The sequence below is a fragment of the Amphiprion ocellaris genome, chromosome 10 (genome assembly GCF_022539595.1).
Source record: "Amphiprion ocellaris isolate individual 3 ecotype Okinawa chromosome 10, ASM2253959v1, whole genome shotgun sequence".
Lineage (NCBI taxonomy): Eukaryota > Metazoa > Chordata > Actinopteri > Pomacentridae > Amphiprion > Amphiprion ocellaris.
In genome coordinates, this window is record NC_072775.1 from 23,080,195 (window position 1) to 23,104,821 (window position 24,627).

The 24,627-nt window shown below is 39.4% G+C and overlaps 1 protein-coding gene across 2 annotated transcripts; it reads right to left on the bottom strand.

Annotated features, from left to right (window-relative positions):
* LOC111586474 (macrophage mannose receptor 1-like) lies at window positions 1–23,933 on the bottom strand. 2 transcript variants are annotated; one of them, XM_055014878.1, is made up of 32 exons: window positions 23,774–23,933; window positions 23,179–23,535; window positions 22,668–22,838; window positions 22,295–22,450; window positions 21,921–22,031; window positions 21,605–21,742; window positions 18,459–18,638; window positions 18,047–18,201; window positions 17,752–17,865; window positions 17,010–17,125; window positions 16,159–16,307; window positions 15,869–16,068; window positions 13,075–13,196; window positions 12,848–12,920; window positions 12,603–12,753; window positions 12,434–12,472; window positions 11,430–11,593; window positions 11,260–11,321; window positions 10,982–11,082; window positions 10,708–10,853; window positions 10,518–10,623; window positions 10,163–10,293; window positions 7,643–7,696; window positions 7,500–7,526; window positions 7,035–7,137; window positions 3,646–3,878; window positions 3,029–3,194; window positions 2,135–2,305; window positions 1,917–2,033; window positions 1,036–1,191; window positions 838–864; window positions 1–749 (listed from the first exon to the last, which is right to left on the bottom strand). In XM_055014878.1, exons 1-32 carry the CDS (start codon window positions 23,835–23,837, stop codon window positions 511–513), a joined length of 4,299 nt encoding a protein of 1,432 aa, XP_054870853.1. In that variant the 5' UTR covers window positions 23,838–23,933; the 3' UTR covers window positions 1–510. The 2 variants fall into 2 exon arrangements, with proteins under 2 accessions (XP_054870853.1, XP_035797855.2); XM_035941962.2 differs by having other exon boundaries at window positions 18,047–18,204.
* Window positions 23,934–24,627: the final 694 nt, after the last annotated feature.

Genomic DNA, 24,627 nt, shown 5'->3' on the forward strand with positions numbered 1-24,627 from the left:
TTTATTTGATTAAAAATTTTAATTGTTTCACATCACTAGTATTTACATTTTTTCACAAAATTCCCATCTGATTGATATACTTTAGAAGACTTTCTAGACAGGTACATGCTATGCTGGACTACTAAATAGTTAACTTATCTCAGCATCATATTACATTGCTTGTCTTGCTTAAAATTATACTTCCAACTTTTCATTTTAACACATAAAGCAATATGTGACAAATACATACATTTCACAGCACTGACCTATAGGCGATACAGTAATTCAGAGTAAAATCAGCTATGGATTAAAATGATTCCTTGTACTTCTCAGTCATTCTGTAAATCCTTAGTGGTTCATAAATCAACACATCAAGGATCATTTGCATGTCAAATGAGACCTCCTACAGCTTTAATGTTTTGTTTATGGACACCAATTATTACCAACTGGACTGAAAGTTCTCTCTCTTCAAAGCAGCCTCAGAAAATTCTGCTGGTGTTTACATTAAACACTTAAAACAGGCCCAGAGTTCTAATTCTCTACGTTTGCTACCAGTTGGTTGGTGTCCACCACACCAGCCTGTGACCGCTCATTGTTGAAGAACAGAGGGTTGTCAAACGTGGTTAACTTTTGAGGGAGAGACAGGCGGACACCATACTTCTTGAGGAGAAGGAAGATGATGACTGCCCCTATGGCAATCACAGTAATGCTCAGCAAGACTTCCAAAACGATGTGGCTGTGGGTTTGAGGATCGGCCTTCAAAGAACCTTCTGTACAAATGCAACACAGATGATGAGGGAGAAGAACTGAATTATATTTAGTAAACAAATGTGAAAATGATGAATCGGTGTAACTTACCAGTTGTTGGTGGTGCTCGCTTTTTTACTACAAAGGAAAACATGAAATCAACCTTTCAAAGGGTTTTCTATTTCTGCATCTTCACAGTGTTGCTTTGCGCTAAATATCTTCAAATCAATTTCTAATTGTATTTTTGATTCATTTGTGAGTTACAGCCATGTAAGTGTTACACTTTCCTGTTCTGACAACATTTCTCACCTTTGAGTGTTTTACAGATATATCCACAGCGTGACATTCTGTTGGCTGTCCAAGTTCCATCCAAAGTTCTGATTTGTCCATATTGTCCAAATGGGTCATCATCATCAATCCAGTTAGTGTAGTCAGTGGGTGTTTTATCCAACCACTTCCACTGGCCTAGGAACAAGTAAAAAGTCTTTTTTCAGCTTTCTCCACACTGTTGTTTGTTTGTTTGTGTGTGTGTGTGTGTGTGTGTGTGTGTGTGTGTGTGTGTGTGTGTGTGTGTGTGTGTGTGTGTGAACTGAAGACACAGCACTGACATATTCTTTCTTCATCAAGATGTTTTTGGAAGATGTGTTAGCACACATTTACTAAACATCACACACTGAACAACATTAGTGTTTGTAGATGTGTCTCTGCTGAATGCAACTCTTATCCAAACTGAGGGGAATATATCATTCTGCATCTGCTTAATGCTCTGCTATGTTCACAGTCATGTCTATGACAGCTTTTCTGTTGAACACAGCTGTGTGCTGCTGCTGGAAAGGCAGCTGCAGATAATCACAATCACTTACAGTATACTAAAACTTGTAGAGCTAGGTGTTAATTCCTCACGGGGTTGTCATTATGGGTGATGGCTTTCACATCTCACAGCACTTTGATTCACATTTGATATAAAAGATACTGGTTAAACATACTGATTAGTGTAGCAATATTTTTTCCTAAATTTATTGTTGGCCAAGTCTAGTCTGTTTCAGTTCTCTGTTCAGCAGTATAACAATAATTAAAATACATTAACTGTTTGAGAGGGTCTGTTTAACAAAGCTTAATTTCCTTGTTCATGTTCCTGCAGTGTAGCTCAATGTCTTTATTTCATGAAAGAACAGAAAATGTTACTGTACCCCTGTGAGTTTTAAAAAGGCCGATCCAGAAAACAGAGTGTATATCTCTAAATTGTTGCAGAACGTTTGTGATGAACGCTTGCTCTGCAGGATTTTCAATGCTGGCAAGACTTCCACCTTCACAACAAGCAAACAAACAGAGAATAGCAGGTTCTTAGTCAAATCTAAACACAACTGAGTGACTGAGAATTTGCATTAGATCATTTGCAGATCCTCACCATGTCTTACACAGTTTGCAGATGCATCTGGCCAGTTTGATCTGTCTGTGATAAACAGGTAACAATAAGCCTTAAAAGATAGCCAACTAGTACGCTCCCTTGAGTATATGGCTGTCTCTGGGTCTTCAGGGCAAAATCCTGGAAAATCACTCGACTCTGTTGGTGGCACATCTGTGAATGAAAACATGAGAGGTGACACCAGGGTCAACTAAGACAGAACCTGCTTTTTAGCTAGGTAAGCTTTTATTTCACGTTATTGTAAAAATTGAGGAAATTTCTCATTATTTTTAGATTTGTTTATTAACAAATCAGTCAGTCAATAGAAAAGATTCAGCAGGTTAATCCATGATGAAAAAATCAATAATTTCAGTCCTATATAAAGTAGCATCACAGCATTCTCAATAAATTAGATAATATGCAAAATTACAATAGCCAAAGGGGCCATTTTTCTGCACCAACTACATTAACTTTGAATACCTACAGTACATTTCGCTGATTACACCTGCATGCTTTTGCTCAAGTAACCTTTTCAGTGCAGGATTTTCACTTGTAACTGAATAGTTTTAAAGTGTGCAATTAGTACTTTTACTTCAATAAAGATTGTAACTACATCCTCCTGGTCAGTGATCATTTGAATCATACACTATCTTTGTCCATACATGACGGTGTGTTTTTTCCCCACAACTTACAGTGAGCTGTTGCTGCACCTGCCCTTGCCAGTGCTCTATTACTTGCTGTTGTTACTGTCCTGCATCTGCCTATGTCATCTATGCTACCTTCTGTACTTTCAGTACCAAGGAAAAATATGTCCTGTGGCATTTCTGGTCTCCAACATTGGAAATTAAGACCCATATAATACATTTATTATTTTATGAAAGTTTGCATGTGCCCTACCTGTGGACTTCATACAAACACTGTTCATTTTCTCCATACAGTAGGCAGTCTTCCATTTTCCATCCTCTTTGACATACACACAAGGTTTCGTCATCCTCGGTTCCCGTTGATCCCAGTCAGTTAAGGTCAAATGCCAGCCATCAATATATCTGAAATATCCATCAGTCTGAAAGCAAAGATTGTTAAAACTGTATTCTGCTTCATTCATTCAAAATATAGATTGCAACATTTTTTTCAAGGAAGTATTTAATGTTGGGATTTGTATAGTGAATAATTAAATCTTTTTGATCATTTCACTGGCTCCCATTTTCTTACATAGCTTGCCATCAACACTGCTGAACAGTCTGTTTAATGTTTTCCAAAATGAACCTTGTGTGGATCTACATCAATAACTTAATTACTTGTGTACATGTTACTATGATGTCTACTCAGTAAAGTCTCCAGTCTGTTGGTTTTGTGTGCCCATATGTGTGAATGAACTTTGTAGAGTCAAGTTAAATTTCCTTATGGGGACAATAAAATATCTGTCAATCCATCTATCTTGCTTGAAGTTTAACTTACAAGCAAGTTCACTCTTCTATTTTGTTGGTGCGTTATGAAACACTTGTGCCCTGTACCTGCTTACTATTGAGTCCAATCCACAGAGGAGAGTTTAGCTTCATAGCCATAAGTGAGACATACAACTGTGTCCACTTGTTTCGCAGACTGGCCAGGTTGGCGCCATCATTTTCGCAGTACTTCTTGGCTTCATCCCAGTTCATTGGTTGAGTAACAATCTTGATCGAGTCATTAAATATTTTGACATAGTCGGTTGAAATCCTTGTTTCATTGGAGTCCGGGAGAGATGAGTCTGTTTAGAGTAAGAAGTTATACAAATTAAATTGAATTGAAGTCAGGAGCCCTGTTGTAAAGAAACCTAAGATTTACACACGTCCCATATCCCTGAGAAGAATGAAATTCTGCATTCATTCAGTCATGAAACTGTTTGGGGAAAAAAATGTCCATGCTTGAAACACAGTGCCCCATAAACTGCATTTTTAATGTTGAAATTGCAGTTTCAGTCATTGCTAATTATTGATTCCAATACAGAAGAGTTGCGACAAATCGTGGCTTGCTTTAGTACAATTTGTAGTTTTTAGGCCATCAGCAACACAGGAACATATACTGAATGTAACTCTCGGAAGTCATCTCACAGGTTTTACCAGCAGGGTGTGCTGAAACATCGCTGCTTAGCTCAATTAAATAGTGTTAAAACCATCAAGCACCACTAGATAGTGAATGTGAGATTGCTGTGGGCTTAAACCAACAATTACAGTCTTGTCAAGATAAATCCAAATTTCCTTTCATTGTGCCAGCGTAAAACTCAGTTAAAACTGGCCCTTGTTTTGCCAGTTAGCAAATTCTCAGCAAAAGGAGTGTTGTGAGCAATGAGCATCAAAACTGTCTACTCATAAGGCCAGAAAAATAAAAACATGACTGGTGAGCTAGATGAAAGATGGAATGTCCAGAATGCAATCAGAGAGCAGTCTTAGGTCACCTGCTTGACAAAAATTGAGAGCCATTGGATGTACACGGCTCCCACAAGAAGTGTATGGAATGTATCACACCTAGATTAATGAAACATTATTTGAAAACTGTCTTTAACAATGGCTGACATGTCTGGCAGCTGTATATTATGAGTCAATTTTCTTTTCAGAATCATTTTTATATGTGACTAATCCATGCTTAAAATGTTTAAATAGCTGTTATCCTCTTGATAACTGAAAGCGATCTGCACCCAGCACCCCAGGCGTCATGGGCCGACTGCTTTAGTGTTAGCATCCATTGTGCAATTCTTTTGTTGATTTGGGAAATGCAGAATATCTGCTGAAAATCTGTAAAAAAATAAAAATAAAAATGTTGCCAAGACCACATAGAACCAGCAAACTGAATCCTGTGAGCTTCTCTGAAGTTTAGGTGGGATTCATCTCTAAAGCATCAACTATCAAATTGAGCACCACTCAGACCCATCATTAGCAGCATCAACTCAGTCACCTACAATCTTGCAAAACGCCAAGCATCAATTTTAGCACTGCTGGTAGGTACAACCACGTACCACATACAGAACTCCACTGATTTTGCAGGCAAAGTTCAAGAGTGAAACTGGCCCAGGATGAAACCATGGTTTCATTTGATGTCACATCACTCTTCATTTGCATTCTCACACTGGAGGCAGTGGAGACTGTCAGAAAATGCCTCCTGCAAGAGAGATCCCTGGGGAACAGAACCAACCTCACCCCCAACCAGATACGCACCTTGTTAGATCTCTGCCTAACCACCACCTATTTCAGATACAGGGGTCCTTTACTTGCGTCGGAGTTCCGTTCCTACAGATCAATGTAAGACGATTTTCGTCGTAAGTCAGAACTCCCGCGAAAATGTAAACAAAGCCGTTACGTGCATCATGATATTGATCGGTTGTATGAGTCATTTCACAAGAAGATAACAGAATATGTTGCAGTGCTTTTTACAACTTGAGCGTTTTATTACATCTAATTTCACTTCCATGGACATGGCTTTCCTTATCTTTGAAGCACTGCCATCAGAGGTGTCTGACTTACGCTTGAGAGCCATAATGAAGGGCAAAAATTTAGTGTATGTAACACACATCAATTTGGTGGACAGCAAGTTCACTAGGGAAGATGAAGGATGGCTTGCTGCATTTTTTGGACTGTGTGGTGCATGTTGAAGAGAATGGAAGCCTCATCATTGAAGTCTACAGGAAACCTACACACACAGACCAATATCTGCTGTTTGATTACCACCATCCACCGGAACATAAGCTGGGGGTCATCAGAACCTTAAAGCACCGGGCTGAGAATGACCCTACCAATGCAGAGGCAAAGGAGAAGGAGCATTCCCACATCAGGAAAGCACTGAGGAACCGTGGCTACCCTGACTGGATGGCCGTCAAATCTACAAAACGGTCTAGGAAACACAACATCACAACAAACAGCGAAGAACATAGGACAAATAATATTGTTACACATATGCAGCTGGAGTATCCGAAAAACTCGGGAGGATTTTCTTCAAACGTAACATCTCGGTGCACTTCAGACCCAGCAGCACTATGAGACAAAATTGGTTCACCCCAAGGATAAAACACCAACGCACAAACATAGCAATGTTGTATATGCAGTCCAACGCAGCAAATAGTGCACACACTTGTATACAGGGGAGACAAAACAGCAGCATCACAAGTACATGGCTCAACACAGGAGAGCAGCTCCTCAGGACAAGACTCAGCAGTTCACCTGCATCTGAAGGATGAAGGACATTCCTTTGAGAACAGCAATGTCCACATTTTGGACAGAGAGGACAGACAGTTTGAGAGAGGAGTAAAGGAAGCCATCTATGTCAAATTGGAATCAGTAAACGTTTTGTCATCAGTATGTCAACCAGTTTGGATCTTTTGTCACGGTGGCTACTCTTAAATAATTCTAATAAATCATTTTGAGCAATCATTGAAATGCATTATGATTATTTTAACTTCATTGTACCTTTAGCAACAACAGTTTAGCATCATCTCGCTACAACAATGACCTGTGTTCCTCTTTCCCTCATCTCAACCACAAATATGGAAGACAGTGTTGATTTGCTATGTAACTGTAACATATAACCAGTTTGATAATGCTGTCAACAGGACACTGAGACAGACCCAAAGCAGTAACTGTTTAGAAAGAGTCAAATAAGCACAATTGTATTTTAACCACCTGTAAATTTCGAGGAAGTACAGATGTAGATGAATGGAAACACTAAGAATCATCAGATATCATAATCGCCGGAGAAGATAATGGGCCAGTCCATATTTTGGACGAGTGCTTTAAACCAAACAAAACATTTGAAGTTTTGTCTAACTATAACTATTGTCTTGCTGCTATTTTTTATTAATTAATCATAAGTTGCAGTCCTAGTTAACATGTACTTATGTTAACTAGGACATTTATACATAAGACTGTTGATTTACCAAGCTTTCGCAGACAGATGTATCCATTGGTGTCATTGCAGGACCTTTTTAGCCATTTCCCAATGCCAACGTCTGTATTAGTAGTTATTATAACACATTCTTTCTGTAGAGACAGAAAAAAGAGACATAAAAGTGAGCTAAAGATCAAAGTGGGATAAATCCAGGTCTATTCTACAGGGGCTATGAGCCATCTGACTCTGCTGATATAGTAGATACAGTTATGCAGGATTTCTTGAAATGTGTTGCTTTTGGCCAGTGGTGTAAACCTTTGACAGGAGGGATTCACAGTGTCTTTCCAATTAAAAAACAAATAAGAAAACCACCAACTATCTTTAAACTCCTGTCCTGCTTGTAATACAAAAACATATAAACCACCATCCAATAATAAAGTCAAATAAGGAAGAAATAAATTAAAATATTAACAAAGATTCCATGTTACGTTACAGTGTGTAATGAAAGTATTACCTTGATACGTCTCTGCCATGGATAATCCTGTTGTTAAAAATGTTTGAATACACAAGCACAAAACAGATTAAAAACAATACAGATTCATTTAACAAGGCAAAACTTTACAATAAAATCAAATGATCAATGATGAATAATTTTACCTCATAGGGATTGAATCTGTGAGGTAGATGATGTAATCTGTGAGGTAGATTGCTCTGAAATGGAAATCAGAACATCAGACAATCTAATCCACCAATGTACAAACAATACAGATTAATATATAGTATCAAACAGAAGCAACGACACACCTGTGCAATATTTTTTTAAATACCAAGTGATTCAAAATTAAATCGCCTGTTGCATCATTTCTAAGTTGACAAATATTTCTTCTTTTGAACAATCAAGAACAAATGCTTTAGAAAGACTTCATTAAAAACACAGGCCACAAAGTACACTGCTCAAAAAAATCAAGGGACCACTTTATCATCACAGTACTACACCAATGCATCTGAACTTCTGAGTTATTGATCTGTCCAGTTAAGAAACATAATTGATTGGGAATCAGATTCACCTGCTTTGGTGAAAATGAAAGTGACAACAGGTGGGCAAGAGAGGTAACAGCAAGACACCCCCCAAAAAGGCAATGGTTTTGGGCCATGGGCCATTTTTGTCTCCTTATCTTTTCTGACTGATTTTTGTCATGTTTCGCATTTTCCTCATGCCTTTATGACTGCTGGTAGCATGACACAGTACGAGAACACATTTCAGGTTGCACAGGTAGTCCATCTCCTCTAGCATGGCAAATCTATACGTGCTGTTGCATGAAGTTGCTGACGTTTGCTGTGTCTCGTAGCAAAGGTCTTAAGGGCGTGGAGGAGATACCAGGAGATTGGGCTTTACACAAGCAGAGCGGGACAGGGCCATAGAAGGGCAACAACCCAGGAGCAGGACAGATATCTGTTTCTTTGTGTGAGGAGAAACAGGAGGAGTACTGCCAGAGCCCTACAAAATGACCTCCAGATGGCTACTCATGTGTATGTTTTTGACCAAACTGTCAGAAACACACTCTATGAGGGTGGCATGAGGGCATCCTCTAGTGGGACCCAGCACCATGCAGCTCAATTGGTATTTTCCAGAGAACATCAGAATTTGTAGGTCCTGTTCTCTTCGCAGATGAGAGCAGGTTCACACTGAGCACATGTACCAGATGTGAAAGAGTCTGAAGACGCCCTGCTGAACGTTTTGTTGCCTCTGCAACATCAGCCAGCATGACTGATTTGGTGGTGAGTCAGTGAGTGTCCAGTGAGGCTTATATTTGGAGAGCTGTACAGACCTCCATGTGCTCACTATAGTACCCTGACTGCTGTTAGGTATCATGATGAAATCCTCAGATGCACTGTCAGACCATATGCTGGTGCAGAGGACCCTGGTTCCTCATGGTACAGGACAATTCCCAGCCTCATGTGGCCGCAGTGTATAGGCAGTTCCTGGATGAGGAGGGCATTGACGCTATTGACTAGCCCTCACAATCTCCGTACCTGAATCCATCTGAGAATCTCTGGGACATGATGTATCGATGCATCCAACGCTGCCAAGTAGCACCACAGACTGTCCAAGAGCTCCCTGATGCCTTGATCCAGGTCTAGGAAGAGATCCTCCAGGATCCTGTCCACTGTCTCATCAGGTATATGCCCAGTAGTTGTCAGGAGTGCATACAGACACAAGGAGGCCATAGACACTACTGAGCCACATTATGAGTTGTTGTGATGAAATTCACGAAAGTTGGAATGGCCTCTGATTTCAATTTTTCACTTGGACTTTTGGTGTGGTTTTGAATACATCCCTCGGTGAGTTTATCATTCTGGTTTCCACTTACCATTCTGAGATCATTTTCTTCTCAATGAATTACACAATGTATATCAAAAAAGATTTTGCTTTCTCAGTTTGGCAGCCCTCCTACACAATCAACCGATTAAGAAACACATGGGCAAGCGTTTCAGACTTGGTCCAAGGGTCATCAGTGGAAACCAGAGTTTCTGTGACAGTGTCAAGGACACGATGTAATATCAACCTCTTAAAACTGCAAGATGAAATTTAATGAATGTGAAAAGAAGTTTCATGAATATTGTAAGTGTCTTCTTTATCCGGATGATGTTCAAGATTATGTATTGTATTATATATTGTAAATAAAGCTGCTGTAACAATGTAAATTTCCCCTGGAGTGGGGAGAAATAAAGAACTTTATCTTATCTTATCTTATCTTATCTTAATTTGTGTGGCTCAAATGGAATCTCACATGTTTGGTATGAACCTGACCGGGTCTACCACCAAGAATCTATAGTTCCAACAGGGGTGGGAGACAAGAGTGCACAAGATTAGCAACTGAAAACATTTGAGGACTGGCAGAACATTCCTCCATAAATCTGTGCAATCCTGTCTTCTCCATGCCAAGGAGGATTGAGTCTTCCTTCAAAAATAAAGCTGGACATACTGTATGGAGTATTGATAAAATCAAAGACTTAAATCTCAGGAATGACTGGTTTTGTTGTACTGAGCTCATGCTGTGAGGATTGAATTTCTAATATAGTAAATATGAACTGTTAGCTTTACAAATTTAAATAAGTACAAACAACCTACCATTTATTTCAGGTTGTAATGAAGAAATATTAAAGCCCACTTACCTCAAAACCCCAGTTACTGTATCGGTTTGGTCGCCCATCAGTCCAGTAAAACCTGCCTGCATCATTTTGAGCATGTAATCCAATCCACAGGTTTGTAGTAGGTGCTTCAAACAATTTACTTGACAGAAATCCTAAAAATGCAACAGATACTGATAATGTAGCTTTTTTCATGTCATTTAAGTCAACAGTTTTGCTTTTATTTATACATGAAGTGGTTTCTAAAAGTCAAGGACAACAGAATATCTGAAGATAACTAAACATTCTGTATTAAAATTGAAACAAATGGAAAGTCTAAATATCTTCACTTGTGCTGTTTTTGGACCCCACTGACACAATTAAAATAGATAAAACAGACCTTGCACATCTTTGGAGACAATTGAGACCAAATTTCCTCCCATGGTTTTGCATTGTGTCCTCGCTCCTTCCCATGTCTCATTCTGGTTGTTAATGACTCTGTAACACTGTAGGGGAAAAATCAACGGCTTGTTCAGTTATATTCCCATCCTTTCAAACTACAACAAGAATGATTAAGAGTGACCTCTGACCTTTGAATTGAATTTCTCCCAGTTCTGTGGACAGCCGCCTGTTGGAGGGACTGTTGGTGGTGCTTGTGAGGCGTTGGCAGGTGGTGAGTTGCTGCGTTTACAAATGAACGTGGAGTCAAACCCACAATTTCTATTACGCCAGAACCCTGTCAATAAATCCAAAATATAAAATTGATATTTCACTTCTTTAAAACTTAAATTCTGATGATTTTTTCTTTAATTGTCATCATGTGAAGGTATGCTGGTGAAGATGAATCAATCTTAAGCCACTCACCCAGAGAGGTAGTCATGACAACACAATTCTCATCATTGTTCCGGAAATTAGGCTGATTTTCATCCCACCTCTGAAACACGACTGGAGAATCATCCATCCACCTTTTCGGAGCAAAGAGTAGTTTTACATAATGAGTGAATCTTGTAACAGTAACTAGAAGTGTATACAGTGCAGTCCCATTATTCTATTAATAGTAACTACATATTTTTCATCATTTTCTTTCACTCCTTTTATATTATGTATTCAGTCTCTTCATACATTATTTAATTCATACTCACGCAAATGTATTATCAAGATCTACGGTCATGCCTATCCATACACTTGAATGAAATCTAGCTATCTGCAACACAGAGAGAAAATTATGCTGAAATCAGCAGTACTTCAATGTCAATATGTCTGAGCTTAAATTCAATGATGTCAGCTATCTAGTCCGCAAGCTGCTGCTTACCTGTTTCCATAGAAAGACATTTTCAGCTTCACTGTTGATAGTCACCAAGTCGCTGTGCTTCCGTTTACAGACGGCACGGGCGTCTTCCATAGCGCTTGAATAATGGTTAAAATAATACTGATTCCCTTTCCATTCAAGCCACCCATCTGAGGTTTGATTGTAATCTGGAAACACATGAGAACATGGAAATCTGTCCTGAGTGTTAGTCTAGATTTTGATTTTAATTTACCTCCTGCCCCCTGAATGTGAATGTGATTGTTTGTCTGTATATGTAGCCCTGCTGTAGATTGACAACCTGTCCAGAGTGTCCCCTGCCTTCACCCTAAGTCAGCGCCCCCAATGAGGATTAAGCAGTGTGTAAATGATGGATGGATTTACCATTTTTCATAGTCAAATCTTACAGACTTTGGTGATTGTCATTTGGAGTTTCAAAAATGAATTATTAATTTAGTATTAACCAACAAAAACTATTGGATTTCTGACTATATCAGGTGATCAGGGTTATCTAAATGAATCTAAAGTGTAGTTATTTATAACTTGATCTAACTATGCATTATAAAGGCTTAACTTGATGGTTGTATTTGATAGGTGGACTTGGAACTGGATACAGATTTTATCAAATGGTATTAAACTAACCCATATTTAAATCAATTCAATTCAGTTTTATTTATATAGCACCAACTGACAACATATGTCATCTCATAACACTTAACATAGTAATGTGAAGACCGTACATATTTTAAACAGATAACTGAGAACCCAACAATCCAAAGTTTCCTTTGGATTTTCTGTGAGCAAGCAATCAGCGACAGTGGAAAGGGGGGATGAGGGGGTGGGGGTTAGCAGGAACGGTTGGGGGTAGAGATAGCAGGATAGCAGACACAATCAATACAACCACATGATGAAAATATAAATGCAGCAACTTTAAGCCATGCAATAGAATTTTGGGCTATAAGGGAAGTTGGCATATTCTGTGTGGTTGCATAGAGTAATGGAGGAATTACCTGGAGTGACAGGAGCTGGAGGTGGATTTGGAGTCACTCCTGTATGAAGAGAATATAATGAAACACCGAACACTGAATATAGCTCCATACTTTAGAAAGTTTGGCTTACTCACTAATCCTTCATTCTCTTGTTTAGAAAGAAATGGATTCAGTTTGTTAGTCATTTTACCTGCACGGATCTGGCACAGCCAATCACGGCTCAACTCGCAGTGAACATCTTCCCAAGATCCAATCCATCTTTCATGAAGTCTGTGTACCACACAAGATTCAATATTCATTTTATTGTTTGGTTCTCCCTCTGCCCAGTGTTGGAAATTGACCTGTAAACAGAAACAACAAATAAACAGTGATTTATTACTGTTTATATAGCTGTGTCTTTTAATCTACAAATAATGCAGAAAAGTATGAACTTACTGGGGATCCATCGCTCCATACATAGCCTGTGTCTGGGTCAGGGGCACTAAGTCCAATCCATGCTGTAACATAACTACAATGGACAAACTTAAATCAGTGATTTAAATATAAAAGTTGTTTGTAACACTTTTGGAATTATGTGTGGAAACTCTGTCCCAGTATTCTGCCAGACACAAGCCCCCCTTTATCCTCATCAATATTTTGCAGTTTGCCAGGTCATACTGTACCTGCGTGGTATATCATTTAGCTCTTCCCGGCTGTGGATGCTGAGCAGGTCTCCTCCGATAGCCTTGCAGTAATCTCTAGCCTCATACCAGGTTCTCTGCCTTTCATTTGACTGGGAAAACAACTGTAAACCAAACAAACAAAAAGATGTTCAGCATGGTTTGGTAAAGTCAGTGCCAACAATTTCTGGAGCACCATTTAGAGGCAAAGGTGTTACCCCTTCCACCTCAACTTAGGTGTCAGACCTCCATCCTTTCCTTTTCCTTTTGAGTGAGGTGTGTGTTCTCTCCTACACAAATTCCATTGGATAATCAGCTGAGTGTGGACACTTGTGACAGAGAGAGGCTCATCTGCTCCTTGTTCCACACCTGCCATAAAAGATGAGTTTGGTTCACTTCTTGACACCTACCCTGTTTCAGTCAATTCAGGCCAGGCTTTGTTTTGTCTGTGCAAATCCGCTCCATACTAATCCTGGTCTATCTTTCCGGTCATTCCGTGCCACTGAACGCTGCGTTCATGGTGCTTCTCTGTCTCTGTCTGCCCGTAACCGTACGGCCGGGCCAACATCAACCCAGCAGACAATGAGGTTGGCGCTGATGATGCCACTCATCTTTACTCACCAGCTTTTCACCATGCTTTAGCCCATCAGGGGGCATTGCTGGGAGAGCATGAACAATTGTTTCGCAGCTTAGTTGATAACAATCATTCCTTGCTAAATCCAGTATCCCAGTTAACCAGTCACATTACTAGTCTCTCCACATTGGTCACGCAAACATTTTTTTGCTTCTTGTCCAACACACCCAGTAAAAGAGTCAGCATACCAGTGACTGGCAGTATTATGGTGAGATGAATCTCAATCCATTTCCAGCAAAATCTGCACCTGCCTACTTTCCTCTGCTTGAGAAGCAAGTCCCTCGACATAATTGCCCTTGTGGACTCTGGAACAGAGGAGATTTTCATTGCAAGCAATCTGGTGCAACAGTTGCAGCTTAACACCAAACCTCTCTCACCCCCGTTGTAAGCCACAATCCTGGATGGTCTCCACCTCGCCTGTGTGAGTCACACAACAGTCCCTGTGTCTCTAGTCCTGACCGGAAACCACCACAAATCGCTCACCCTGCAAGTCATCGACAGCCCGAACTCACCTCTGGTCCTTGGTTAAATTTGTATTCTGTGTTCGTCGTGCTTCTGTCTGCACTTGGGTCTCTGCACTTCCAGTAACAAACAGCTTTATACATCGATCAGGCATAACATTATGACTGCCTGTCTAATATTGTGTTGGTCCTCCTTTTGCTGCCAAAACAGCCCTGACCATCGTGGGATAGACTCCACGAGACTCCTGAAGGTGTGGTATGGTATCTGGCACCAAGATGTTAGTAGGAGATCCTTTAAGTCATGTAAGCTGCAAGGTGGGGCCTGCATGGATCGGACTTGTTTGTCCAGCACAACCCACAGATGCTCGATTGAATTGAGATCTGAGCAATTTCGAGGTCAAGTCAAAACCTCAAACCTCCTCAAACAATTCGTGAACCATTGTTGCTTTATGGCACGGTGCATTGTCCTGTTGAAAGAGGCCACAGCCATCAGGGAATACCGTTTCTGTTAAAAGGTGTACATGGTTTGCAGCAATGCTTAGGTAGGTGGTATGTGACCCACCGGCTTGCCGTCTTCTCATAGTGCATCCTGGTGCCATGTGTCCCCAGGTAAGTGATGCACACGTACCCGACCATAAAAGAAATGATAATGTGAAAAGATGCAACACACCCAGTCATCCCTGTAATGTAAAAGAGAATGTGATTCATCAGACCAGGCCACCATCTTCCTTTGCTCTGTGGTCCAGTTCTGATGCTCAAGTGCCCATTGTTCGAGCTTTCGGAGGTGCACAGGGGCCAGTATGGACACCCTGACTGATCTGCAGCTATGCAACCCCATACACAACAAACTGTGATGCACTGATTCTGACACCGTTCAATCAGAACCAGCATTAACTTCATCAGCAATCTGAGCAACAGTAGCTCATCTGTTGGATAAGACCACACAGGCCAGCCTTCGCTTCCCACATGCATCAGTGAGCTTTGGTTGCCTATGAGCCTGTCACCGGTTTACAACTGTTGCTTCCTTGGACCCCTTTTGATAGATACTGACCACTGCTGACTGGAAACACCCCTCAAGAGCTGCAGTTTTGGAGATGCTATGACGCAGTTTTCTAACCATCACAAGTTGGTCCTAGTGAAAGTCACTGAAATCCTTACGCTTGCCCATTTTTCCTGTTTCTGGCACATCAACTTTGAGGATAAAATGTTCACTTGCAGCCTAATATATCCAACTCACTAACAGGTGCCATGATAAAGAGATGATCAGTGTTATTCACTTTGCCTGTCAGTGGTCATAATGCTATGCATCATCCATGTATGTGTACATAGATTTGTATGTCTATTGGAGTAGTTTAAGTGTTTCAGTGTTAGTCGGTAGCACAAATGTGTACATACTTCCATGCATCTAAACATGGTACATTAAATGGTTAATTTACTGCTTTTTCGTTTGTAGAACAGAAGCACATTTCAGACTTTCATTGGTGGCCCATGTTCATGTATGAATGTGGAAAATCTGAGGCCTTTCCTATGAAGCAGGATTTTAGGTTAAGCACGGTACAGCTTGGACTATGGCATCACTATTCCTAGAAGTCCCATGAATTTGGCTCATGACTTCTAAGTTGAACTTGTTTCATATAGCAAGCCCCAGATCAAGTTAAAAGTGTACTTTAAACTATTTTATCTTTTTGAGATGTGGATGTACCTTAAAGCATCGATTTCCTGCCCCCAGTCGATTCCAGCCATATGCACATTTGGGAGGAACAAGGGTTGGTGGGGCAGGAGTTAAAACTGTCCCCTCTGCCTGATGCTTGCAAATATATTTCTCCTTATTGGTGCAGGGCAGCACATCCCAGAGGCCAGCAAAAATCCCGGTCTTCATGGCAACACAGCCCTGTCGGTGACCTTGCATTGCCAGAGGAGAAATGGTGACATGTTAATTGTGAGGCGACCCTCTGTGACATTTTACTGGTGAAGTTTAGTGGTTCTCCATACCTGGCATTTCAGCATTCCAGTGAGTAAATCTCACAGAGTAAGTGTTGGTCCAGACAAACTGAGAGAAGTTTTTCTGATTTGAGAGCCCCAGCCAAAAGTATTTCTCTGGTCTATTCCCGACCAAACTCACAAGGAATGCATTATCCACCCTGGAAATATTTGCAGGAGGAACATAAAATATTTAGTGTCGTACATAATTTAAGCCTCCTGTTATGTTGTGGATCCAATTGACGCATTTTAAAGTTAAAAAAAACACTAATAATAAGAAAAAATTGTTAAAAGTATTTTTCCAGTATGAAACTTCTTCTGCTTGGCTAAATAAGTGTATCCAATATATCAAACAAGAATGGTTCTTTTCGCATATTTGCAAACCCACCCTGAAAAGAAGGTGTTATATCAACTACACAAAAAGAAAAAAAAAATTCAAAATGTAAAACCAAACAAAAATCAACGTCATGTTAAACTGTTGTATTTTATATGGAGGTGTTTCCAATGTACATTAAAAAAAAAATTTTAACATGCATTTTTAAAAATAAAAAACAAGTGGATTATCCTCATTGAACCATGATTTGTGAGAAATAAAGAACAGCATTGTGCTCAATATTGATAAAAATGGTTAGGAATGGAGTCAATAATGAGATATAAATAATGGTTATTGTGTTAAGTTTTTCCTATTTTTGGTTGCTGACATTTTTGGATAATTAATTCAGCCAGGAACATCATTGCTGTTCCTGAGAAACCAGCGTAACAGGAGGGTCAAAGCAGACCTGATTTTTAGATTTTATTTTGTGTTGTTCACATTCTCTTTTAAATGTTAAATCTATTGTCCCAATAACATTTTGAAAAATTACCCAGATGAAATATCAGCCAAGTAAGAATCGGAACTCTTGCAGTCATCTTTAGCTTCATGAAAAGATTTGGTCTCTCTTCCAATAAAGTAGCAGTATGAGCCATGTCTCCTCCACCCCTGGATTGTTGTAAACAAGAAAGTGAAGAATGACTTACTGTGATTAATCTGTTCTGACAGAATGACAAAAGGCTTTTCCTAAATATTCAGTATCTTGCAGAGATTTGACACGATTGCTAAATATTACAAAGCATGACAATGAATGTACTGAAAGCAAAGCATTGCACCAACTTTCACCGTGGTTGTCTCATTTTAGAAGAACTTCTCAAATCTCTTCCACATACAACAAATAGAAAAGTGGCTCTAATCACAGAAGTATCATACACATAGCTTTAAACTACACCACATTATAAAGTCAAACATGTTATATTCAGCTGTGTTATTGGGTTTTTGTCCTCTTGGGGGAACTGTAGAACAAGCTGAAAACCACAAACCCCTAATATGTTGACCTGAAATTAAGGAGTGACTTTAGCATACTTTCGAAACTGTTAGTTCATCTGTGTGTTTTGGTCTTTGTAAGCTGCTTCGTGCTCCATGGTGTTCACTAGTCTGAAAACTTATTTACACATGCTAGGCTAAAATAACAGAAGGTCTTGTGGGAGTGGTCAAACTGGGAATATTAGCCATCATCATAAGAACAGAAATGTCTCAAGAAAATATGAAAAGAAGATGTAAACTCAACGCACACTTTTGCAGCCTTCGTCTTTCTCCACTTTATCTCCAGAGCTTGTTGAAGAGCTCGTCTTCATACAAATGAAGCCATGCTTCTCCTCACACACACGGTCAGCCCAGTTCCCATTCTGCAACACAGTGCAATCAGACATTACAGACAGTAGACGGTGGTACAGTTAATGAACTAATATGTCACATGTCAACTTATTCCACAGTTTTAGAACTGTAGAAATTTAATGTCATATTTCAAATGTAGACAAATGCACTTACTATTTAATATGTACACAGTACCCACACCATGCTCCCTACCTCTCCTCTGATGAGAACGCAATCTTTTATAACAGCAGAAACATCTGGTTTCCCATATTCCCAGCTTGTGAAGCTCACAGTAGAGTGATCAGTCCAGTCAAACAGGCCCTCTGTCTTCCTGTCATTCAGTCCTATCCAAAGCTCATCAGTGGATGCTGCTGACAAAAAAAATCCTCCTGTACACTATTTTACAATAACTGAATATATTGCTAATGAGTAACAGACATTTGCAAATGTGTTTTATTCACACTACTTTCTTATGCAGGTCTCAATTTCGTTCACTGAAGTGTGAGACAAAGAATGCAGTAACAGGGATGCTCAGGACAAATTGATAGAAGGAAGTCTTGTGGACTTAAAAGAGTTTTATGTTGTTCGCAAGGCAATTTTCTTTTGTTCTGTTGTCTTCACGTACCATATCCAAGCTGAGAGATGACAAAGCTTTGGTCCTCCACATTGCGGATGCTCACAAGGTCCCCTCTTTCATCACGGCATTGTTTCTGAGCATCAGACCAAGTTTTCTGAGTACGATTAAGGTGGAAGCAGTGGCCATTGTAGGGAATCCAGGGTGCTGAACAAAGTCCTGTTCCAACAGCTGATCATGAAGAGCAAAGAAAGGTATGTACTTAGTGACAGATATGTAATATAGCTACAGAACACTATAACCAGAGGATGTCTAGAATAGTGTTGCACGATATACAAAATGAGATACATGGCAGCAGAAGTGCCTACCATCCACAAATTGTCCACAAAGTAGATGAACAAAACTAAACATCTGCAAGCCCACAGACACCACAATGCCCATCTGGAAACTAGCATATTCTGCCTAGCAAAGAATCTCACCAACAGACATGCAGACTTGAACAACAGATTCAGATAGTCAAAGGAATGTGCTTCATGTTGGGACAAACTGTTTTCATCCCTGAACATGGATAAAAAAAAAAAGGCTCAAGATAGATGTTTAATTCAGCTTTATCTTTTTAAAAGTATCTCCCATGAGTGCAGTTTTTAGTTTTCAGTACCCAGCAGGTCATAGATCTGACTTTTTTCACACATCCAGAAGTAACAAGAAGGACTGTAAAACAGATACTATGTGCTGCACATATGAGAAATACATTTCTAAAGTCCATCTACACTCACTTGCATACTGTCCTACATACGCTAGTTAGAGGTTAATATGTTCTTCATATTTTTGTTTTGCATCTATTATTGCATTTTATTCTTATTATTGTTGTAGGTTATGCACCTTGTGGGTGGGAGCAATGATTCAAAAGATGTGAGAAGACTGTTATTTTGTAGCTGAGTTTTTGTAGTTGCAATCCATTGTACAGTATACAGTACACTGTTGTTTCCCTTCAAAAATGAATTTGAAGCTACTTTCTGCACATTTCTGGTACTTTCTTAGGATATAGAAGTATCATCTCTTGCTAAACAAATAATGTTTACACCTATGCAGTACCTTTAGCAGCAATGATCGTAACAATAAACCTCTACTTTAGCAAAGAAAACAGTTATAACGTGATGTAAAAAGAGTGGTGTCCACTGATTAAATACAGTCTTTCTGCCCTCTGAAGAGCAAAAAACACAGACATTCACAAAGTGTGTGATGCTTGACAGGTTGGTTCTTCATGTGAAATAGATTTTTGGCTGAAAATTCAATTAAATTGTTCTATTTTAAAGGCAGAGACGGGTCATTTTTGACCCTGAGGACAAGAGGAGTGTACAGGATCTTAAAACAACACAATGGTTAAGTCACATTCCTGCAAGCTGTGAAAATCAGGTGTTCACAACTGTGAAGTACACCAGCATCAGTTACAATGATCAACTGAACTCCTGCAGAAAGAGTGAACGTGTATTAACAAAATGTGCACTGACGTACTGCTAGTTCATATCTCCATGAGAGTTTATCCTTTCACAAGCAGCAGTGGAACATGTGAAGGTAGAGACATAAATGTTTAAAGAGCTGATCTTTGTGAAGAGGTTCTGCTCCAGCTCTGGAGGTTATTAAGATGCATGAAGACACTATAGTCAGTTTTTTTCCTCGTGTGGTTTTATGGCTTCTTTTCAGATCCTCCATTGTCTTGCATTGAAAAATATACACTACCAGTCAAGAATTTGGACACACCTTCTCAGTCAATGTTTTTTCTTTGTTTTTCCTACTTTCTACATTGTAGATTAATACTGAAGACATCAAAACTATGAAGCAAGATATATGGAATTATGTAGCAAACAAACAATTGTAAAATAACTCTAAATATGTTTGATATTTTAGATTCCTCAAAGTACCCACCCTTTGCTTTGATGACAGCTTTGCAAACATTTGGCCTTCTCTCAGTGAGTTTCATGAGGTAGTCACCTGAAAAGGTTTTCACTTCACAGGTGTTCCTTATCAGTGTTAATTTGTGGAATTTCTTGCCTTCTTAATGGGGTTGGAAACATCAGTTGTGTTGTGCAGAAGTCAGGTTGGTACACAGCTGAAAGCCCTATTTGATTACTGTTAGAATCCATATTATGGCAAGAACCAATCAGCTAAGTAAAGAGAAATGACAGTCCATCATTACTTTAAGAATTTAAGGTCAGTCAGTCTGAAAAATTGCATAAACTTTGAAGGTATCTGTAAGTGCAGGTGCAAAAAAACATCAAGTGCTATGACGAAACTGGCTCACATGAGGACCGCCCCAGGAAAGGAAGACCAAGAGTCACCTCTGCTGCTGAAAATAAGTTAATCCGAGTCACCAGCCTTAGAAATGGCAAGTTAACAGCACCTCAGATTAGAGCCCAGATAAATGCCACATAGAGTTCTAGTAGCAGACACATCTCTACATCAACTGTTCAGAGGAGACTGAACCAATCAGGCCTTTATGGTCAAACAGCTGCTAAGAAACCACTACTAAGGAAAAGCAACAAGCAGAAGAGATTTGTTTTGGCCAAGAAACACAATGATTGGAAATTAGACCAGTGGAAATCTGTGCTTTGGTCTGATGAGTCCAAATCTGAGATCTTTGGTTCCACCTGTCCTGTCTTTGTGCAACACAGAAAAGGTGAATGGATGTTCTCTACATGCATGGTTCCCACCATGAAGCATGGAGGAGGAGGTGTGATGGTGTGGAGGTGCTTTGCTGGAGACACTGTTGGGGATTCATTCAAAATTGAAGGCACACTGAACCAGCATGGCTACCACAGCAACCTGCAGCGACATGACATCCCATCCAGTTTACCTTTAGTTGGACCATCATTTATTTTTCAACAGGACAATGACCTCAAACATTTATAGTTTTGATGCCTTCAGTGAGGATCTACAATGTAACTAATCATGAAAATAAAGAAAAACATTAAATGAGAAGGTGTGTCCAAACTTTTGACCTGTAGGGTATTTTAAATTACTAATAAAAAAGCAGTTCTGTATTCTACTGTATACTATTACATTACTTTTCTTGATGTTTTAGATTTTTCATGTGGTATCATCTCAGTGTCAGTGCTTTTAGACAGGTATTGTATCAAAGTCATAACTCTGATATCGTGAGATCACTAGTATAGAACAGAATGGATCTTTTTCTATACCTTGTGTAGGCCTTTCCTCAGCTCCTTTACTGTAGCAGATGTAGCCCAGTTTCTTGCTACACGGTGAACTTTGCCAGGTGTACTGTACAGCAGGATCAGCAACTGCACAGTTGTGTCCCGGATCAGGAAGTGGATGTCCTAAAACATGATGATGCTTATGTTTAACATGCTGACATTAGTTCTCTGCTAAGCTGAACAGCTGTATACTAGCCACCTTCCTGGTGGTTGAGCTTGTCAGCATTGGTTAAGCATTGTTAATAAATCTTAATGTATTTCTTTTTTTCTAGTACCATCTCTGAGCGGAATAAAAACCTACCAGAGTCCCATTTCAGATATCGGTAAGGCCTCCCATTACTCCATTTCCAACCATGTTCTGGATCCAGAACCAGTCCAATCCAAAGCGTGTTGCCCCCTTTCCATAGTAGTGCTGTTAAGGCCATGGGGAACATAAATAACTCAACAGTCTTTCCCTTTAGTCATTAGTTAAAATTCTGATTATAAAAATTGTTAGTATTCAGGATTCTCCATATACATAGAGCCTTCAATAATATATAATAAAAATCAATCGAATGCAAAGTTCTTTTCAGTAATAGAACAAAAATGAATGTACAGTAACTGTATGCAGCTACATAGCATCAAATGCATGATCCCTTTTTCAGTACATTTAATATAGAGTTACTGTCACTTTACCTGTAATATAAGCCTGTTCGTGTGGATCACTGATGCTGAGAAGGGAGGAACCCTGCTGTTTGCAGCTGATTTCTGCCTGAGGCCAAGTCAGAGCTGACTGTGTGTTCAGCTGGTAATAAGCTCCTGTGCTTGGATGTTTATTCCAGTCTCCTCTGGCTGTTCAATGGGAATACAAAATACATTAAATGTGAAATGCTGATTAAAAGCATTCTGCCCTATAACCTTAAATTTAATTTTTACTCAATGAAACTACATAGTTTTGGCTTAACTGTATATCAGCTGTATTAAGTGATGCTTGTAGGTACTTTGAAAACAAATATGTCTCCTGAAAGCTTAATATTTTCATACAAACTACTTCACAGGTACTACTCACAGGTAGTTGGGCAGTACCCCCAGCGTTCACTTTCATATTTTGTCTCAACCGCACACCAAAGGCGCTTCTCTGAAGTGTCGAATGTCGTGCAGTTTGAGTACCACTGGTCTTTGTACAGAAAGGGAAACATGCAGGGCTTTCCAAACGCATTTCCACCAATGGTAAATAGCTCTAAAAGGGGATAAGAACAAAACAAAGATTGGTTATAGACCATCTGTAATGCAGTAACCTAACTTTCATAGGAACATGGGACGAACTTCTTTTAAATCCGTGATACTAAATTCAGGCTCAGAATGTCTCTGAAGATTTACCAAACAAGTATGACTGTACATCATATGTAAGCACTTGTGCATGAGTATTTCCTTTCTGTCAGATAAAACCAATAGGAAAATATTATTTGAAACAAACCTTCCAACTTTAAAGCATCTAAAACTGTAGACATCCTAATTTCTTTTCATATTCTAGTTTTGTCCTTGAAATGATGGGAAAATATCTTCATGCAGTACTGTACCTCTATATGTTCTTGAACAAGCACCACTGGACATCCCTGAAATTGTGAGGTGGTTATTGGGTCCAACTGTTTTGGAGAGAACAGCTGTGTTATCTGCAGTGAGCTCAACGTAAAGCTCTTGGCCTTTGAGAGCGAGCACCGTTTCATTCTTGCATTCCCACTTTTGGAATTCACTGGTTTCATCACAGTCGTACAGATTTATTTCACTTCCAACATTTTTCCCCTGAGCTCCAAGGCACTTCTTCAGCTGTTGAACCAGAAGTCGATCACCAGTTGTCCAGCGTATGTCATAGCAGTAGTTGTTTCTTTTTACCAAACAGAAACCAGTGGCCTTGTTAGTTAGTTCAAATGATGAATCTGCAGAGAAAGAAATAATGTAAACTCACTCACATGCTCACATCATTAAGGTGCTTTTTCTGTGCCTTTTTTGATTTCATATTGCATGGACAAGCAGACCGACACTAATTCACAGAGTAAACAGAAAGTATAAAGCAAGCAGAGTTATTACACCACAATGTAAAGGGTACAGCTACATTGTTTTTTGCTGTTGTTTTTTTTTCACAAAATTTTAAAATAAAAAATTGGAATATCATACCATCTGAAGCCAAACAACAGAATGTTTGGATGAGGAGCACAACAGCTGTACAAGTAATCTTCATTGTCAGTATCCTTACGTCCTACAGCATGAGTTGCAGAGGATTTAGGAGTCGTGTGAATGACTGCTGCACATCAGTCTCAATAGGGCTCACACATCCTGTCTCGTCGTATCTTGACCTTTTATTCGTCTCCTTTAGAAAAAAAAAAACGGAACCCAGATACAGATACTTGCACACTCGGCTGTTTTATTGCAATACGTGGTGCATTCCCAGAACAACATGTATCTTACTATGTGGATATGTGCTATTGTGTAATAAAGAGACTGGTGTGGGAAACAGGAAGTGTGAGTTTTGTGCTCCAGCAGGTGACCATTTAATTCCAGCCAGACTATGCACATACAAAGCACATGAAGCAGGTCACGTCATTTCAATTTTTGATTGACACAGTTTTTCTTTTTCTCTCTGTTCTTCATTAAGGTTATTGCAGCAACACGAAGTTATTCTACAAATTGATTATGATGAATGATATTGCAAAAACATCTTACTGCAGTTTTTTTCAGTAGATACAATTGTTACAGTTGTGATTCGTCTTGTGAAGTAAAGTTCCAGTTCAGTATTCACTGGTTAGTAGACTGAAAATGTGACAGAGCAGCCACAGGAGACTACCAAACCCCAGTTGCAAAAGGAAGAAGGCATGAATTTATAAAACCAATCACACAACATTTTAAATCAGGGGTGAGAGGTATTACAAAATGTATGAGGCATGACTGTTAATTAATGAGTCTGGGCTCAGTCAGTAGAAATGCAGTGTGCATTCCTAAAACTCATAGTATACATCAATCAATGGGCAGCC

Excerpts from the sequence above, each read along its gene's own strand:
- LOC111586474 (XM_035941962.2), bottom strand. The coding sequence starts at position 23,837 with ATGAAGATTACTTGTACAGCTGTTGTGCTCCTCATCCAAACATTCTGT. Across the intron at positions 12,473-12,602 it reads GCTGTGCCAGATCCGTGCAG|GAGTGACTCCAAATCCACCT; the intron begins GTAAAATGACTA and ends CTCTTCATACAG. Across the intron at positions 11,083-11,259 it reads GATCTTGATAATACATTTGC|GTGGATGGATGATTCTCCAG; the intron begins GTGAGTATGAAT and ends TGCTCCGAAAAG.